The 21,068-nt window shown below is 38.0% G+C and overlaps 1 protein-coding gene across 1 annotated transcript in view; it reads left to right on the forward strand.

Moving 5' to 3' along the window:
- SLC44A5 (solute carrier family 44 member 5) overlaps nucleotides 1-21,068 on the forward strand; it is a 197,332-nt gene that overhangs the window by 28,473 nt on the left and 147,791 nt on the right. The window contains exon 3 of the mRNA XM_029945813.1: nucleotides 6,100-6,148. Coding sequence (XP_029801673.1) covers nucleotides 6,100-6,148 — 49 coding nt within the window. The remainder of the gene's footprint in view (nucleotides 1-6,099; nucleotides 6,149-21,068) is intronic.

Raw genomic sequence — 21,068 nt, forward strand, 5'->3', positions numbered from 1 at the left:
TTGTGGCTCTTTTTACTTAGTTGGCCTCTCAGTCTATTTATTCCAGAGATGCAATTAGAGCCTGTGAGGGCCTCTGAAAAAGCCAGGGCCTGTACAGATTTCAGGAAATAAAATTTGCATGACAATACCAATTCTGCCAGCACATGGGGCAGGCTGAAGTCATCACTTTCCAGCTGTCATTACTATATAGAATCAGCTATATCTTATCATTTGATTGTGGCTTTAGTGTATTTTCAACTGAAATATAAGGCAGCCAGGATTTATAATCAGAAAGTGTCAGCTTTTCAGACAGATTTGAAAATAGCATTTCATTTACCCTGTGATCCACTTTTTCACTTTGTAAGGTACAAATCACAGCAAAATTGGAAGCCAGCCTAGATACTTTAAAAAAAAAATCTCTTCACTTAATGTGGAGCTCAAACTCACACCCCCTGAGATTGAGTTGCATGCTTTACCAACTGAGCCAGCCAGGTGCCTCTCCAGCCTAGATACTTTTAAATCAGTTTTGATTATCTTTAATGTAAAAAGTGAATCATTATAAGATCAATATAAGTTGCTTTTTCTGACTTATTTCGGTTAGCATAATACATTCTTGTTCCATCCATATTGTTGCAAATGTCATTAACGAGTGCACTTTTCGGGAGGAGCACTGAAGTATCATATGTAAGAGATGAATCACTGGGTTCTACTCCTGAAACCAAGACTGCACTGTATGGTAACTAACTTGAATTTAAAAGTTTTTATTTTTTTATTTTTAAGAGAGAGAGAGAGAGAGATTATGAATAGGGAAGGGGCAGAAAGAGAAGGAGACACAGAATCTGAAGCAGGCTCCAAGCTCTGTGCTGTCAGCATAGAGCCCAACGTGGGGCTCAAACCCATGAACTGTGAGATCATGACCTGGGCCAAAGTCAGATGCTTAACTGACTGAGCCACCCACATGCCCCTAACTTGAATTTATATTTTTAAAGAAATGACAAATATAAATTGCTAACCCCTTTGCATCTGCCTCCTCTCTCCACTCATCTGTGGAAGTTCCTTGAGATCACCAGTGAACAACTTCCTGCCAAGTGGCTCAGCATAGGCTTTGGGATCAGACTCTCTGCCTTCTAACCCTGCTTGCTGAGGGACAGAGGGCAAATAAGCTTACCCTGTGTACCTCAACTTTTCATTTATAAAATGGAATGATAATAATGACATACATTACAGAATTACGGAGCATTAAATAACATAATAAATATATCAGGGTTTACATAGCACAAGGGAATACAACTCACATATGTTTGATGTGCAATTGTGCAAAATGGCAGATCTATATTCAAAGTACTTACAGCATCCCCAGTTACAAATAAGCATTCACTTAGTTATCATTTTTCTGCAGAATTCATAATCTCTCTTTCATGGAATTCTTTAGCTTTCTTGAATGTCACTTTTCTGTTTCTCTTTCTATAACTGTTTAATTTTACCTTTTTCCCCTTAACTGTGGTGTTTCCTAAAGCTCATACACATCATGATGACTTACTTTTCTCTTACTCCATCAAGTTTTGTCTTTTATGCACAGCTAGAATTAAGGACTATGTACAAACTATATTGAGGTTAAGAATGAGATTGAGAATAAAATCAAGTAGTCTTGGTGGTCTCCAAATCTGATTATATATTAGAATTATCTGATGGGACAATTAAAGATACAGATTCCAAGGCCCACCCCAGACCTATAGAATTGGAATTTTTGGTATGAGGGGCTGGAAACTTGTACCCCCAAACAGATTTTAAGATATATCAGCTGTTAAGCCAGATCTGTTAACTAAAATCTGGAACCAGCTAGAATGCCAGCATTAGTGTTCCACATAAGAATAGAAGTTCCAAGTCTAAGAGCACGTGGGTCAGAGAGGGCAGGTAGAACATGGAGTCCAAGTTGAGTGTCAATCAGGAGCTGAAGAAACCTATCCATTCATGACCCCACTCTGTGCCCCATGGTACCCTCTTCATGTCTCTATCATGGCTCTACCCCACAGTGTTGAAATTATAGTCTTGAGCTTACATGTCTTATTCATGTCAAGAATTCATCCTTGAATCTCCACCATCTGTTCATAGCAAGAATACAATGTATTATTAAAATGAATTGTTGAAACCTAAGTCAAACAAGAGAGTGAGTTTATTAGTGGGACTTTTTGGTTCCTATAAGCAACATGAACTAGCAAAAAGCAAGAAAGGGGAATTTGGTATAAGGATAAAAAGGATCTCATGAAACAAGTCTGGGCCTTAGGCGGGGACTGGAATGAGAAGCTATATAGCCCTCCAGGGCTTCCACCTCTCTCCCTTTACATATTTGCTTCAGTAATTTCTTTCTGAAAGCTAGTGTTCTCTGCTTCTCTGGACCTCAAGCTTTATGTTTTGCAGTTCTAATCTCCCACTGACTAACCTACTGTCCATCCTAATTCTAAATTTCTGGAATACAGAGACAAGGAATGACTGGCTCAGCTAGGGCTTAGTGTCCAAACCAGAATCAGTCTCTGCTTGCCAAGGAACAGGCATACGGGAGAAACTTGGCTGCTAGAGACCTGTCCACTCCTTTGCGTTAGAGAGGTCACTTCCCAGTTGGGCATAGTTCGACAAGCAGTCAGGAGAAGAGAAGTCGACAGTGTGTCAGAGTATTGAAAATTGAAGTATACATGTACTATCTCAAACAGGAAGCATTTTACATGCTCCCCCTGGAGTTGAATTCAATGTAGCCATTGCAGGAGATGGCCAGGAGGATCTGTTCTGTTACAATAAGACTAGACTTAGTGTGGATCCCAGGTGGGGCATGTTCTTAGCTTCTCCATGCCTTGTTTTTTTCATATGTAAAGTGAAGCTAATACTTTTTTCCGATTTAGCTACCCAATAAGGTTATTGTGTCAAAGTAAGCAAAGTAATACATATGAATGCTGCACACTTAGTCAAGCACTTTGCATTTAATGCTAAAAACCTGTTAAGTATTATTGTTGTTAAAGTAACATTATAACTGACAGATCCTGAAGTTCTTCTTTATGGGGTTTATCATTTTTCATGACATAAATTCTGTGGCTTCCAAATATTTATCTTAAGACTTGACCCAAGACTCCAGTTTCTTAACTCTGGTTGAATGCTGGACTTACAATCAGATGTCACTTCAAAATCAGTCTCATGTTCTTTTTCTTGTAACAATTTTACCGTTTCTTCCACCTACTAATGTTCTCAAACTAATTCAATGGCGTCGATCTCTCCTTAAGCCTAGGCAAAAAACTCAAAGTGATTGAGAATTAGTCACTTGATTTGAAGCCATCTTTGACTTCTCTCTTTCACAGCCATGTCATTCATCAATTTTATTTCTTTTTTCATGTAATTACATTGACTAATAATGAACATTCACTGGCGGTTTACTATATGCCAGACCCTGCTTTAAGCACTTTTATAGGCATTCATTCACTGAATCCTCATAACAACTTCATGGCATAGGTACTATTGTTGTTCCCATTTACAAATATGGAAACCAAAACTCCAAGGTGAAGTGATCTGTCTAGGGGGTCACTCTGCTAGTAAGCCACAGGAAGCATGCAGTCTGACTCCAGAGCCATTGCTCCTAATCTCTATGCCACACAACTGCTCAGTGGTGAATCTTGAATCTCTCTTTCCTATTTACACCACCACTTGGGCAGTGGCACATTGCTTCACCTCTGTTATTATAATAGACTCCAAAGTTGATCTCCTTTACTTTGAATTTTGCTATAAAACTTGTATACTGCTGCTTTATTACTCTTTCTTAATCACTGGTTTTACCATGTCATTCCTTTGTTCAAAATCATTCTATGGCTCCTTGTGGCCTAAGATGTATAAAATAACTTCCTTCCTAGGGGCACTTGGGTGTCTCAGTTGGTTGAGTGTCTAACTCTTGATTTCAGCTCAGGTCATGATCCTAGGGTCATGGGATCAAGCCCTCCACTGGGCTCTACACGGAGTGTGAAGCCTGCTTAGGATTCTTTCTCTCTCTCTTTCCCTCTGCCCCTCTCTCCTGCTGATGCACACATGCTCTCTCTCTCTCCTGCTCCCCCCTCTTAGCATAAAAAACAAAAACAAAAACAAAACTTCTGGGACGCCTGGGTGGCTCAGGTCATGATCTCATGGTTCGTGGGTTCGAGCCCCACGTTGAGCTCTGTGCTGACAGCTAGCTCAGAGCCTAGAGCCTATTTCAGATCCTGTGTCTCCCTCTCTCTCTGACCCTCCCCGGCTCATGCTGTCTCTTTCTGTCTCTCAAAAATAAATAAAAGACAGAAAAAAGAAACAGAAACAAAACTTCCATCTCAGCTTTTTAGGCTTTCTGTAGTCTGATCCCATGATATCTATTCAGTTTTTTCCACTTCCCCCTATCCCATTATTTATCATTCCAATCAAGCAGATCTTTTCACCATCCCCCAAAACATGCTAATCATTTCTACCTCTGTAACTTCATTCATTGCTATGGGTCTAAACTTCACCTATCCATCTTAAAATATTATGGTTCCAATCTCAACTGAAAGTGACCTTTCTTTCCTTGGATCTAATAACACCTTTTTTCTAACCCTCTTTTGATATCATGTTCTCCCTTGTATTACAGAAATTTTTGTACTTTTCTTATTTCTCTCCCTGCCCACCAGTTAGCTTGTTGAAGACAGAGACCACTTCACTAAAATTTATATCCCCTGCCATGCCTCTTTCAATGTAGAACATGTAACAGGTGATTAATAAATAGCTATAATATGACAGAATTCTAGATGTTTTTCTTTGTCTTTTGTGTTATTCTAATCTTTCACAAAAATCTCACTTTCTTGAATGAAACCCTTGTGACTCTTCTAGTCCTTGATGAAACCTACTTTTCGAACTCTTGTAGTACTTAAGGCTGATACTACATAATACAGTTCTTTATTAATTGTTTTATGTGGTATGTTCAGTGTTCATATGTTACAACACAGGGCCTGGAAGGAAAGATTCTCAAGGAATATTTGTTGAATGAATCAATAAATTGATCTTGTCCCACCAGTTGTAAGGTCTCCAAGATAGGGACCATGCCTTATGTATCTTCTGTGCCCTTGGAGCTCTCAGCATCTCATTGGTGCTTTATGAATACTCACTGACCAACTGGCTCTTGGATTTCTGTTGCATGTCTGTCTTTACATTCATGTTGTTTTGTCCTCAGCTTGTGATTACGCTGAAGAGATCTTTGAGTCCTCAGACCTCATTTCCCCTTTACAGGCAGAGTCAGATTGCTGACACATGGTTTTTTTTTTGCAGTCCCTTTTGAAATGCTGTCTTTAGTTACAGGACGAGGCTTTCACAAAGGATAAATCCCTAGAGGAAGCAAAGGAAGGGGACAGGATTGCAAAATACAGATCTCTGGTCAGAAATGATTTTACAGAACTTGGTCCTGGGTCTGCTTACACAGTACATGTCAGGAGAAAAAAACCATTCTGTGTGTACCTTGTATGGTTTAAAAATGAGGGTCATATATCACAATCATGATGCAGCAATGAATGACTGGGACATCTCCCTAGAAGGCACAAAGCCTGGCAGTAGGATCTTTAAAAATCAATTAAAGATGATGTTTATATAATATGATAGTGACTTGTATATACCGTACAGCCAACATGGCAGAGACCAACAATATTTCAACCTCTTGAGAGAAAGCCTAGTCTACTGAGAGAAAGGGGAAAACTAGATAAGCAGGCATCTCTTATATTGTACACCTCAAGAGTATGCAATACTTGATGATGGCAGATGGTAGAATGGCTTTGCAGACCAGAAGGGCTCCAAGTCTTGCCACTCTGGATGCAATCCATAATACCATTATCCAGAACAGTGGGAGGTATGTGTACAGTATGCAAAGAATATGGTCCTTAACACCTCTTCCTGGTCTTTCTTCTAACTGGAGAGAGAGAAAAGAATTGGCAGATGTAACCAAGGCAAAACTGATGCTTCCCTGGGCCAAAGAATGAATTCAACATTACACTGGATAGTAGTCAAGTTGTAGATTTTTATTAATATTTTATATGTATTTATTTGCCATTTCATTGGCATATATGCTTAAAAAGTTCTTTGTTTTCAATGCAGGTGATCCAAAGAAATTTGATCCGAATTTCAAAGGACCTGTTGCCAAAAGGTAAGCAGTTCTTTTCTTGGAAATATATTTTTAACAAACACAGAAGGCTTATCTTCAGTACCATTTTCTGGTCAATGGAAAATTATGTCTGCTATGAAGGAGAAATGACTTATTTTTTGCCTAAATGTCACCTTCTTTATGTAGGGAAAATACAAAGAATAAATCTTTCCATGAGTCATGAATATCCTCTCCTATTCAGCAAATGAACTGCCTTAAATCACTGCAACAAATAGTTTGTTTTTCCAAAAGAGAAGCCTAAAATGCTTTATAAGATTTAAACACTTTGTAGAGAAGCACACACATTTGAGTAGTTGTTTGACGCACCTGTTTACTGGGTGATTCACCACTGCAAATGCAAAGTTGCTGTGCCAACTTCTTCCACACCAGGTATTTGTGCTATGCAGCTTCCCAAAGCAGAGAGCTTTCTTTCTTTTTTTTCTAATTAAAAACATTTAAAAATTTTTTTTTTTGAGAGAGAGCGAGAATGAGAGAGCATGAGTTGGGGAGGGGCAGAGAGAGAAGGAGACACAGAATCTGAAGCAGATTCCAGGCTCTGAGCTGCCAGCACAGAGCCCCATTCAGGGCTTGAACTCGCAACCCATGATATCATGACCTGAGCCAAAGTCAGACGCTTAATCAGCTGAGTCACCCAGGTACCCCAAAGCAGAGAGCTTTCTTAGAGACAACCATTCACCAAGACATCATGTAAGCTTTAGGATATTTTAGACTGCTCTAGGGACATAGGTACTTGTCTCAACTGGTGCTTTTTCCCTCAAAGTTGTATAGCATTTAAAAACTATCCAGTAATGCATAGGCTTCTTTTATTATTATTTTTACCTTCTAGTCTCAGGCTTCCTGCTAATCAAAAAAGAGGTTTATAGGGTGGAATAGGAAAAAATGAGGAGAAAATTATGCTATTGGCAGCTGGGTTTTGCTTAGCTTTCACCTTGATCTCTGGCAGTTGATGTCATAACAAACTGTTAGGTGAAATAATGATCATCATGCTCGTTATTTGCACTGCCCACCATCAGCATGAACATTGTCATTTACTGCTTTGTGCCTATAATATTATAGCTTTAAACAAATGTGTATTCAGTTTATTCTAATGCTGTTAAAAGCCAGGTAATTTGTTTGGGGTTACTTATTTGAAGATGTACCAATGCCTTCTTTAGAGTAAGTCTGAAGTCTCTTGTCCTTCCCATGGTAACACCACGAATACATTCTGTTGGCCAGTATACAAACAGCCTCATTCAATATGTAGGTTACTTTACTGCACTTGCATTCCTTTTCCAGTAACTAATTCATACTAATTGAATCTATCTTATTGGCCTTAAGGGACCACCAGATATAATCTAGATTCAATTCAATAGTAGTAGTAGTAGAAACAGAAGTAGTAGTACTATAGTAGTAGTAATGAGAATAATAATAAAAATTGAAGTCACATTTAGACAGACAAAATACAGATTCTAGGTGTGCCTCTCCTGGCCACAGAGAAGAAAGCAGAGTTAAACCTGGCTGGCTTAAGGGGTGGGGAGGAGTTGAGATCTGTCTTCAGTTATTTACAATTTAATGATGGAACCAGGTAGTTCAGGTAAAGTCTAAAGAACTGGGATAAACTGTGAGGAAAGTAATTTATTTTTATTGAGGGCCTTTTGTGATGCCCAAGGCGCCACAAAGGACTTCAAAAGTGAAACCATCATTATGGGCATACTTCCCCCACTCTTTGATCCAAGAACAGGGAAAGTATTGTAAAACCACGGGAGCTTAATGACAGGAAGACACAGTTGACCCATTTGTAACTTTTCAGGCTGCAGGATTTTATAATGCCCTTCCTGGAAAAATAATTAGAGTGTTTAAAGAACAAATGAGAAACCCCAAATTCTTTGCATTACCTCTGGCAACAGGGCCAGGTTTAATAACATCTTTTGCTTACAGATATCACTTCCCTTTTGAAAGATCCAAAGTGTTCTCAAATATCCAGGCCCATTCTTCTAACATTCTCTGCTTGTCAGTCAACCATCTTCTATACACCTCTCTCAGTTCACAAGGACATCATTTTGTTTCCTTTATTCAACAGAATTTTTTTAAAGGTTGTTTTGCATTGGGTTGAGATTGTGAGTTTGGTAAAAATGAGAGTGTCTAGCACCCTTGGCAGTACATTAGGCAATGAAAATGAATGCACATAGGAAACAAAGACATAAGGATCTTTTATAAGATGCTACAGGAGTAATTCCTCATGTAATTTAGAACTAAGAAAAATTTTCATTTAATCGAGAATTATATACTTTCTTCTGTTATATAAAGAGAACTGTGATCCACCATATTTTTCCTTTTGTACTGAATTGTAGAAGGCACACTGATAAATTCGATTTCAATGCCAAGCAACTACATTAGCCTTTGAGTCAAGAATTTCTTTTGGGGAGTTTGAATTTCTATTTCTATTTTAATAACTCTTCTGTACCCAGGTGTTTTAAGTCATTTCATCTAAGTTGTTTTTTTTTTTCTGGAAAGAGGCAACTTACAGGTAGACAGGTAAGTAGAAATAAAAGGCCTACATGTTCCATAATTGCCTTTTTTCTCTATACACAAAATAGATGAAGGACATATGACTCATACTAATAAAATTGGTAGGTTTCACAATGCTGAAAATAATTATTATTATAAAGGGTACAAAATCTATCTGAAATGTAACAAGATGCATTTATTTCTAACTGAAGCATTGGGTGGAGGTGGCAAATTCACTATCTCTCAAGAAGAGAGAGGAAGCATTCTTTACAGATGGGGTAGAGGGGATTTATTCACATAGGAAGTTGGACTAAATGGTCTCTAAGTCCTTTGCAATCTTGAAATTTCAAGACTGTGATTCAACTCTTAACGCCAAAGTACAGAAGGAAGAGTCCAGGTTCTGGCTTAAGTAACACACATAGAAAACACTGTACTGACGCCCTCTTGTGCATTCTCAAGTGCCATTATCAAGTAGACATCTCACGTTATTGTGAGAACACAGCGTTGCTTCCCAAATGTATGCAGTTCTCACATTGGCTACTTGTTGAAATAATTGATATGCTTTTTCTTATGTCAATTATGACATCATTTATTTTTATTTCTCCTAATTTCCTTTCACATTTTGAGACTGAAAGTTTTTGAAGGGAGTGCTATGGATACAGGCTTTTTATTTCAAACTATTTTACACATCAAAATGCTTTGTAACTTCCTCTCTTCCCTCATATTCTCTCTGGTAGAGGTTTATTGTCTAGCACTCTCCTCAAACTGATTTTGAGAAGGATACCAATGATCTCAATCTTTCTAAGTGCAGTGGTTGGTGTCTTTTGTTTTAACCTCATAGCAGCATTTGACAAAGGTGACCACTGTCTACTTTTTGAAGTGCTCTTTTCTTTTGGCTTCCTTGACATCATACTCACTTGAAGCTTCTTTCACCTCATTGGCTTCTACTTTTCAGTTTCCTCAATCTTTCTTTGATCTCCAAATGTTGGAATGCCACAGGACTTGGCCTTTTCTTTTCTTTCTCTAGTCTATTTTTATTTTTTTTCTAGTCTATTTTTACACTAGGTCAATAATTTTAAACATCATCTGTGTCAATGACCTCCAAGCTTATATTGCTACCAGTGACCCTTCCATTGACCTCCATGTTTTTGTTTTTAGCTGCCTACTTGACATCTGTCTTTGGATATCTCAATACTTATTCAAACTTAATTTGGCCCAACTGAACTCTTGATTCCTATTCCTGCCCCAAAGTTATAAAACCTCCCACCTCAGTCTTTTCCATCTCAGAAAATCACACCGATATCCATCAGGTTATAGATCCTTGGTTTCTTTTTGTTTTTCTCATCTCCCATATTCACTCCATTAGGCAGTCTTATTAGTTATAGTAATACCAAGCCAACTGTTTCTCCATCTTTCCTGCTACCACCTTCATCCATGACATTATATATCCTGCCTATACTTTTGCACTGGAAACTAGAATGGTCTTCCTTCTTTCACTCTTGCTTCTCTTAAATATGTTATCCACACAAGACCCTGAGTGAACTTTCAAATCATAGATGAAATTATGCAGCTCTTCTACTTATATATTTTCAATAGCTTCCCATAGCATTTTGATCAAACTCAAACTTGCTGTGCCTAATGCAAGTGCCCTATGTGTGACTCACTGATCTATCCCCTATCACTCTTTGTCTCTTTATCCTCTCATTGTAGCTACACTTGCTTCCTTCACATTATTTGAACACTCTAAACTTGCATCCTTCTTGGGGACTTTGTGTTTGTTATTCCTCTACCTGAAATATTTTTTCTCAGACTTTTGCATAGTTGGCTCCCTCTTATCATCCTGCTCCTAACTGCCATTGTCCAAGAAGCCTCACTGATAATCCAGTCCTGCAGCCACACATGCTCTCTCTCTTTTTTTATATTAAAAAAATTTTAATGTTTATTTTTGAAAGACAGTGAGAGACAGCATGAGCAGGGGAGAGGCAGAGAGAGAGGGAAATACAGAATCCAAAGACAGGCTCCAGGCTCTGAGCTAGCTGTCAGCACAGAGCCCGATGCGGGGCTGGAACCCATGAACTGTGAGATCCTGACCTGAGCCAAAGCTGAATGCTTAACCAACTGAGCCACCCAGGCACCCTTCTTTCTTTTTTTAAAGTAGCTTCAAGTTTTAAATTGCAGCTAATTAACATAGTAATTCTCTGCTACATCATTTAATTGTATTTACTTTATGCTTTTTATCACTACTGAAAAACTGCTTTATTCATTTCTTTGCTTATATAATTAATGTCCTGTCTAGAGTATCATTTCAGTAAAAATCAAGAAGCTTATATGTTCTGTTCATCACTCTGCTCCCTGGGCTTAGAAAGTCTCTGACACGTATGCATTTGTTGAATGACTAAATGGACTATCATTCTAGCTTCAAAACTGAAGACAAGCTGGAAAGGATAGAAGCTAGTTGGAATGAAGGCAGGACACCATGTAGAAGACTATTACAGTAATCCACCTGAGAAATGATTAAAACTGGACTAAGGCAATGGCCTTGGGAGAGAAAAAATTTAAGAGGGAATGAGAAGCAAAACTCTTAAGGTTTTAGGACTGATTGTATGTTGGGGGTTGAAGATAGAATCTAGCATGACTGTTCTCAATAACCAGATGGATGGATTGTGGTTACAATCACCAAAGTAGGGAACACATGAGGAAAAGCACTATGGGTATAAAAGTCAGAGAAAACCATGTGTTTAGATTTTGAAATACTCCATTCAGGATGCCTTTAGCATATTCAGATAGGAATATTGAGTAGAAAGTAAGAAATAGACTTCTGAGGCTCTTTGAAATACCAATATATTTATTTTAACTAAAGAAAGTATCTAAATAAAGAGGGACATTTGTAAGAATACTAAAGTCTAATAAAAAATGTAGGTTTTCTCTTTTGAGAAATACTCTTTGATCATCCCTAAGAGTAAACTGCAGGTACTTTCTCTGGTGCTTGCAGAGTACTTTGTGTGCTTATAATATTGTGTTGTAGTTGTTTGCTTGGCTAACTCCTCAGTTGAACCATGATTTCTGCTAAGCACATAGTAGATCTGTGAGTAACAGTTTTGATCATGTTGCACCTCATACTCAAGTTTCAGCAGTGAGTTCCTGCTGCCTAAACATTAATACTATATTCACATCCCTACACAAATTTGTCTTAATATATCCACCTAAATTACTCTCTTCCTCTCTCTGCCTCTCTCTTTCTCTCTCTCCTCACCACTCTGTCTCTTGGGTTTTGAAACCCTTGAATGAACTTTCTGTTGAACCAAACCAGTCCTGTATACTTCTGCAGGGTCTGAAATTTTATTATGTCACACTCCTGGAATTACAACAACTCAGGGATGATGACTGGCACTAACAAAGCCCACAAAAGACTGATGTATAAAACCAGAATGCCAACACAGTAATTTACATTAAGAAATTTAATTGCTGAGCAAACCTGGTGCTCATGTTGGCCTGACCAGCACATTGCTCCCTTTAGGCAAACTGCATGAGAAACTTAGTTATCTAAAGGTTTCTTGGTGAGTGTTTAGTTAGAACAAGGGAATTGCATAAGTAGAACGTGTAGTGACATCAGGTGCTGGCTGCCTATCGTGTCTATCAAGAGTGGGTTATTCACATCAATTTGACTTGGTGCCCTAACCTGGAGAGTGTTTGGAAGGGCAGAGCTATTTGATCGTTATTTGCAATTCTCTTTAGATATGTTAATAAATTCAATAAATTTAAAGTTAGGCTTGTGGGACTGAGACACTTACAGTATCATTGAAAGGACTATGTACATCTCTCCTTTAATTATGTGTTGATTTCTTAGTTTAACTCTCAGAAAGTAGTAGTATTTTCTATTCTCTCAAGTTTGAGGGAAGCACCTTGCTATTAAATAAAGTAGTAGTCTTCCTTGCTTAACAGCCCTGTTCAGTATCCACCTTCTCTGACCCTGGTCTCAGAGTCCCTTCCCTCTGCCAAAATTCTGCAGCTTATGCTATGAATGATACATACACTTGCTTTTTAAGTTTTGTACTTAAGTATTATTTTGTCATCTGGCTTGTCACTCTCTTGGAGGACAGAGGTCTGCATTCAGTCCAAGTGTGATCAATAATGAGGGCTGGCTCTTCCCTGCCCCCCTCCCACCTCAATATACCACTGGTTAGAGCACCGATTCCTTGGATGGAATTCTGCTTATACAGAATGGGGTTATTTCTTTCATAGCTGTGCTTATAAATGTTAAGATTCTTTTAATCCACATCTTTCAGGTGAGCTTTTCTATGAAAAAATAAACAAATTCCATCTCCAGTCCTGAGAAGATAATATATGATTCTTATCACAGGGTGTCAAATGCAATTTGGACCTTATTTTTTTATACTTGGATCACAGGTCAAGCAAATGGTCATAATATTTTAATGGTTTTGCTCTAACACAAAATGAATGAGACAAACAGAATAAACTGAAGTTTTTACACTAGGACCTATAAATCTTTGCCCTGTCTTGACATAGCATTCTCGGATCTGCACTGCATACAGTGTCATGCCCTCTGTGGATACTTTACAAAAACTAATTGAATTGAAAATTGGTCTGAAGTAGATTTCATAAGTTCTAGTAATGCAAATAGCTTAGAGAACTCTGATACCGTGTTCCTATTAGCTGAGAGTTGCATTTAGAAATTTGAGCTTCCGTATTATACCAATGTCATCTGAAAATGGTATAGAATTTGGATAGCTTCTCAGCAAGAGCTTTACATATAACTTTAAAGTCCTAGAGTTCAATTCTATAAGTAAAGCTTTACTTATGCCTGTACATGGTGACTATTTTGCCTCAAGTGTGATAGTACTATAGCCATTATCCAGCCTCTTCTGAGGTTCACCCTTATCTTTATCTATAGATTCTATGTCACTTTGCTTCTTCCCTATCCCTGTTTTCCTTTATTCCTCAAATGAATATTTATAGTACATCTAACTCTATGATGAGAATTATGCTAATTGGCAATAATATAAAGATAGGATGTCCTTGTCCTCGAGGAATTAGATAACAGAAGAAGCAGACAAATGAAAAGACTTTATGGTTCAATGTGGGAAGTACAAGCTGTGGAAGAGAACAAAGGAGCTGACATTGAGCTGTGGATGTCTTACATGGATGCTATTACAAAGATTAATATTCATTTATTTTCATTCAACAAATATTTATTGTTCATATATTATTTTCCCAATATCCTCTAGGCATTAAAGATATATTGATGAGCAAGATAGACAGGGTTTGGAAGGGGAAAAGAGACAGGCAGATAACATCTGAAAAATGAAAATGACAGTTTCAGAAAGTGAAAACTGTGAGGAAGAAAACAAAACAGAATGGTGTGATAATGCTTCGCTGAGGATGGGGGTGGGCTTTAATTTAGATTTTGTGGCCACAAAACACCCTTTTATAGAGCCGACAATTGAAATGAGACTTGAATAGTAAGCTTTACAAAGATTGAGAACATAGCACTGCAGACAGAAATAGCAAAACATAAAGTGTCTAAGGCAGGAATAAGCTTAGTATGTTCAAAGAGCAGAGTTGAAGGCTGGTGTGAGTGTGGTATGATGGAAAGGGAGAGGCTTGGAGAGTGGGTTGGCAGGTGATTCCTGCAAGAGCATTACAACTTGTATGTACAAGTGTGACAGAAAGCCACTGGAAAGTTTTAGGAGAGTTAATCTAATACATGTTCTTAAAATCTATTTTTACTGATGTGTGGAGAATGACTTTTAAGAGTCCAAACACAGCAGCAGGGAGATCGATAGGAGGCTTTTGCAGTCATGTAAGTGGAGGAGTCAGTGACTTGGGCCATGGTGGTGATAGTGGAAAAGGATAGAAGGATAAATAGAATAGATTCAATAAATGTTTTGATATTAGAGGTGAGAGGTGTTAGAAACAGAGGAGTCCAGGATAACTGCTAGATATATAACTGAAACAACTGAGTGGATGATGATCCTTATATGAAGGATGGAAAGATTAGGAGAGGAGCAAGTTTGCTGTTGCAGAACTTGTTTTGACTGTGTTAAGTTTTTGCTGCGGAATAGATATTCCGGTGACGATGCTGTATATGAGTCTGGAGCTCAGTTAAGAATAAAGTGAGAACTGGATATTGAGAGTTGGAGAACTGGATATAGAGATAATATTTAAAGCCAGATGTCCAGATGGGACCACTTAGGAGGGTGAAGAAGACACCTAAGGACAAACTCTGGACTTAACATTTGAGGGAACCATCACAGGAGACAGAAAAAGCATCCAGTGGGTTAGCAGAAAAGCAAGGAGAATGCAACATTTTAGAAGCTAAATGTAGTATTATAAGAAGAGATGGATGGTTGTTTGGATGGATGCATGGATGCATGGAGTCAACTGTGTTGATTGCTTTGGAAGGTCAAGCAAGATAAAAACTAAGAAGTAACCATTGGATTTGGCAACACAAAAGTCATTAGTGACTTCATTATCTCAATTTCAGTGATGTAGTGGATACTTAACTCTGTCTGGCGAGTTAGAGAAGGAGGTGGCCATTAGAGACACCTCTTCCAGTAAGTTTTATTGGAAGATGAAGGGAATCTGGGATCAAAGTAGAGTTTTCTAAAGGTAAAGGATACTTCAACATAGTAGTGTGTGGTGCTGGAGATGATCCAGGACAAGAGATACAAGAGAAAGGGGAAATAAGAGAAATAAAGCCCTGAAGATGGAATCTGGAACATGATCGAAGTGTGGACTTAGGTAGGAACAAAGACTCCTAGCCCATACTGTAAGACGGTAAGCAGGGAATAAGATGTCAACACCTTTGATGATTAGGAGAGGGAGATTCTTACTGCTGGCTTCTAATTTCTCAGTGAATTATGAGGTAAGGCCATTAGACAGGGATGGGCTAATGGTGGCAGTAGTGGTAGCGGGCCCATATGTATGAAGATTGAGAGGAGAAAGTATGAAATGATCATTTTGGAAAGTGGGAAAGTGAACATTATACATTATTAATCCAGAATATATATTTTTGCATTTTCCATGTAGTTTATTATTCTAGTCTTACAAAGATTTAAGGTTGACCAAAATTTGGTCACTGTTCTGATGGAGCATAATGATTTTTAGACACATAATTTGATACCTATATTATGTGAACAAGAAGATCCTGAGGTAGCTGGAATCGGATGGCAGTACCTTGGGGTACTTCAAGTACTAGAAGATCTTGAATGATATTTTTAAAAAAGGATCGTGCTGTCAATGGAGACATCTTTTCTGTGATGGCTTAACAGGCAGGATAAACATGTTCCATATCAAGCAGGTGTGCTTAACTAGTATCGAAAGTAGAGGCTATATATAACATATAACTAAAAAAAGGGGCTGGGCATATGTATGAAACATTGGAGATGAAATATTGGCAGAATATTTTTGGCTATAAAGGAGGAGAAAAAAGGAGAGGTTCAGGTAGATTCTATATCATGCATTAGTTTTCTTTTTCATTCATAACTCTTATCTGTTATGCACTGCAGGCATACAGAAGTGAATAAGACAGATTGTGCTCTCAAAAAAAAACCTTAAAATTTAACCTACTAACGTTAATATAGAAGATTATCAACTTGCTACACAGAGATACAGGCATAATTCAGGGCAATAGAGTAAAATGAGTGAAATGAATAATTATTGCCTATTGGAAGGATGAAGAAATATTTCTTGAAGGTACCATTTGAGCTGCACCTTAGAAGAAGAGAATGATTTTGATTGAGAATGAAGAGAATCAGACTCATGGCGGCACATGTTGCAGATTTAGTTCTCCAGAAGCAGATGCTGAGCTGGAGTCTGGGGTGCAAGCTCTTTATTAGGGATCAACACTAGTGAAAAGAAGGGGAAGGAAGACGGATTGCACAGAGGGAGATGTCGAACTGCTACTCCAAAGCCTCATTCCACCCAGCAGGGAGCTCTGGAGTGAGTACTGGCCTTCCCAGGAGTCTGGAGTATCTCTGAAATGATCACACCTTTATGCGCCCACTTGGCTCAGTTCCTGGTTTGTCCGCTGTCCTGGGAGGGCATGATGTGGTGTGAAATGGCTGAGGTGGACTCTGAAGGTCTTGGTGGGCTAGAGGCTGCTGAAGACCACATTTGCCACAGCCAGGCAGCAAATCCTTCTTTTCTTTAAAATTTTTAATGTTTTATTTATTTTTGATACATAGAGCATGAGAGGGGGAGGGGCAGAGAGAGAAGGAGACACAGAGCCAGAAGCAGGCTCCAGGCTCCGAGCTAGCTGTCAGCACGGAGCCTGATGCGGACTTGAATCCACGAATGTGAGATCTGACCTGAGCCGAAATTGGAGGCTTAACCAACTGAGCCACCCAGGTGCCCCAGCAAATCCTTCTTGAAGGGGTGTATGCGTGGGGCATCTCCATGTGGACCACAGCATGTGAGTGCATGGTATATTCCATGGTGCTCCAGAGGGACTGGAACAAAAACTAGGGTGAAACACACCTTGGGAATGAAGCTGAGCAGGTCGTTTGGGATTACTGAAAAGTTTAAGTGGCACGATAAGGATCTGGGACTCTTTCCTTTTGGGGATTTGTTAAGGGAGTTATGTAAGACTATGTGATTGACCCTGTGATGCTCCACTTTCAGGAGAGAACCCCAAGTAGTGAAGCTAGGGCAGCAGAACCTCTTAGAAGTAAGAGCTGCCGTAGAACATGGCTTAATGAATTTGTGTGTGGCGGAGAGAGAGATAGACTTCATAGTGTGCCCATTTTCTTTTGGGTCTATTTTTACTTTATAATAGTATCCTTGATGTTTCATTCAACAAAGATGTTTGACTCTTCACCTTTACTGTGATGATGTTTAAAATGTTTCTAATGGACCCACAGCTTCTTTTTTCTGGAAAAGCTAATACTTATCTTTACTACCTTATATGTCTGCATACCATATGCCATTTTACCATATACCTGTATCAGAAGAATTTATTACCACACACTTCAAATATTGTTGTAGTCAGGCTGCTGTGCAACTGAATGAATTTGTTTTGCATTTGTTCTCAATCCATCATTATATACTTTAGGTGTGAATTCTTTTGGCATGGCAGTGGGGAGAGACAGTGGGGAGAGAAACTATTTTTCTGTTTAAAAATTGAAAGTACTTTGCATGCAGTTGGAGCAGGAGACCAGTGACTAGGCACAACTAGGAAGCCAATAGGGGTGAAGACAACAGGCTGCTTCCAAGGGCCTGGGCCCTGGGGTGTGGCACTCACTCTGTGACTGGGCTGAATAATGTGAAATGAAGACTGTGCAAGCAATGCTAGTAGCAGCCTCCTATTATGGAAGTTCTGAGTCATTCAGACACCAGCAGTGTGGAACCAGGTTACCAAGTCTTCATAGAACCACAGGAGTAGAAAGAACATAACAGGAGGCCTAGCAGAATTTTCTCCACTCACTAGCATGTGACCTTAATTGCTTTTCTTAATACAGTGACTATACAAGTTTTTGATGTGAAGGTTATTTTCTAGTTAGATCTGTGAGGAAAAATGAGTGAAGAAATGTATCAATTTTTATCTAGATATTAGTAGTTAATTTAAATATTTTCTAAACTCTTCATTGGCCTTTTAGATGATTATTTTGCTTGGCTGGTTAAATAAGGAATTGTTATAGAAAGAGCATATGTGGAACACCTGGGTGGTTCAGTCAGTTAAGCATCCAACTTTGGCTCAAGTCATGATCTCACTGCTTGTGAGTTAGAACCCTGCGTCCAATTCTGTGCTGACAGCTCAGTGCCTAGAGCCTACTTCAGATTCTGTCTCTATCCTTCTCTGTCCCTCCCCTGATTACTCTCTGTCTCTGTCTCTCTCTCAAATATAAAAAATAAAACATAAAAAAAATTTTCAAAAGAGAGTGTATGCAAATGTCAGTGAAGCATTACTTGAAATTCCTGTTTTGGCAATGAAGCCATCACTCAGGTATGACCCTTCATTTGATGTGAGCTTGTCCAAATTCTATACAGAGCCTCTCCAAGAAACAACACAAAACCAAAATACCAAAAAACAGCTTCTTATTATGGACTTTATAAACCCCAGTGGGCAGAGTCAGGACATGATAAAATTAGACTAAAACTTCTCAGCCCATGTTATAATGTCATTTTGATGTAAGTTACTTGTTGAAAATTTATCCAAGATCTCATTATTTTTCATGATTTACACACATAGATAGCACTTTATATGATCTAGACTTTTGAATTTAGATCATTATGAGTTTGTTTCAACTGGAGGTCTCCTATTTATTTGGTGAAAAGTCTTCAAGACTTAATTCCTTCATGTCAGTAACATTGAGGCCCTGTGAAATTATTATTTATCTTATGTTTTTTGGTAATTTGTTATCTGTTCCTCATAGGATGTTCTCTTTTCAGACATAGTAAAAAAAAAACCTCATTGCTGGAAATTAAATATTGTTTGCTCAAAATTTTAGGTAAGAATATCAAAGTTGATGGTCTCCATGTGCCTTATTGTTAGTGTTTCCCTCCTAAAAATACTCCATTGTAGTGTGCATAACATTTTATGGATCCCCCTGGTCCCCCACAGTAAGTATAGAAGAAGCAGAGAAGGTACTGTTATTTTACATTCGTGCATTTGATATCACAAGTTGCTTTTTCAGATTTAGGAAATCAAAGATACAATCACATAAGCCATCTTCTCCATATGCATTATCCATCATTTTATTTTATTTTATTCAATAAAAGAAGGAATGAAACTTCATCTTTCTTTCTGGAAGAAGTTTGATTTGCTATCCTGCTGCTAACACCTTCCTCTGTAGAACTCTGGCTTTCCTATTTGTGCATAATATTTGTGCTGAATTTATAAATTTATTTTATATTCTTGGTTCCCTAAGCTGTGTTATTATAGTTTGTGTGTGTGTTTATTGACTCTGTGATCTATTCTGGATTAGTAGACCATGTCTACTTCTCTAACAATCACTTACAATTCCATTGGGGAGTTAAAACTAACACACATAAACTTCAGAGAGTTGTTAAGTGCTAAACCATGATGGTGATTGTAAAAGCAATAAAATATCCAGTTAGAGAAGAAAGAGCTCAGTTAAGTGGTAAAGATCAGATTTAATGTACATGAGAGCTTTTGAACTGAGCCTAGAAAGATGGATGAGTATTTTGCAGGAAGATGACAAAGTACTCCAAGTTTTAAAAAATCTCTAAAGGCAAAATGTCTTCATTCAGTATATTCTTCTGAACAAGGGCTTCAGCTCTGGTAGATGAAAGTCCAGTTTGCTTTAGGAGCTCAGCCCATCTATTGAAATTTATTTATATTGAGTTGTACCCTCTTTGGGCCAGTTTTTTCCTTGTATTGGTCATATTGACTAATTGTTTTGATATTGGGTAGATATAGTCTCAGCATCCTTAATGGGGAACACAATATTTTCTCTTAATATCTCTAACTTTTATTGCCTGATTATGCTAAAATATGAGAAGCTCTTTGGCAACAAACAATTGTGATTTTAGAGTTAAATTTTAATTCACTTAAAAATCAGAAGCTGGTGTGACACATGTTGAATTGTTTTACACTCCTGAGAATATTCAGAGTAAAATAAGGCTATGTTATTTACTAGTTACAAGAGCCATAGAAAGTGTTCTAAGGAATTTATTCATTTATTTAATTAGGTAGTACACGTGGGTAAACAATTCAAATGGTACAGAAAAGGCATAAGTCCCTAGCACCTCAGAATCCTGCCTCAGAGATAGCAAATATTATCAGTGATTTGTGTTGCATTTCAAATAAATGTATGCCTTTAAAAGTATACATTTGCATGCATATACATGTATACATACATATATGTCTTGCATATTGCCCTCTTTGTATAAATAATGGTATGCTATAATAGCTTTCTATACTGTTTTTAACCTAACACTACATCTGGAAATCAATTCATCAGGACATATAGTAAAGTCATAAGGGTTTGAAGAGCAGTCTTAAAGGAAAATGTGTTAGATTCTTAAAACTTTATTATTAGCCATATAATTTGAAGAAATAAAGTTCTCAGCACTCTTCTTGGTTTTCCACTTACATATAATGGTCAAATTCACATGTTTCTTGTCTAACTCTTAGTCCTAGTTACTCTCTGACAGAATCCATTGCTCTTTTGTCTGTGTTCTGTAAATATTTTATACATTACACATACTCCATTTATGACCCTGATCATACTGAAGGTTTTTTGCTTGCTTCTTTATCTGCTTTTATCTGTGAATAGGTTGTGAGTCCCTTGAACCTTTTCTTTCTTTCTGGATTCTTATTCTCTAGTAGAGAGTCTGGTATACAATAGGTGCTCAATACATGTTTGGCTGATTAAAAAAAAAAAGCAGGAGGGCCTTAACCTTTACTGTTCATAGATTCCATTTTTGGTTT

This window comes from Suricata suricatta, chromosome 8 (genome assembly GCF_006229205.1).
Source record: "Suricata suricatta isolate VVHF042 chromosome 8, meerkat_22Aug2017_6uvM2_HiC, whole genome shotgun sequence".
NCBI lineage: Eukaryota > Metazoa > Chordata > Mammalia > Carnivora > Herpestidae > Suricata > Suricata suricatta.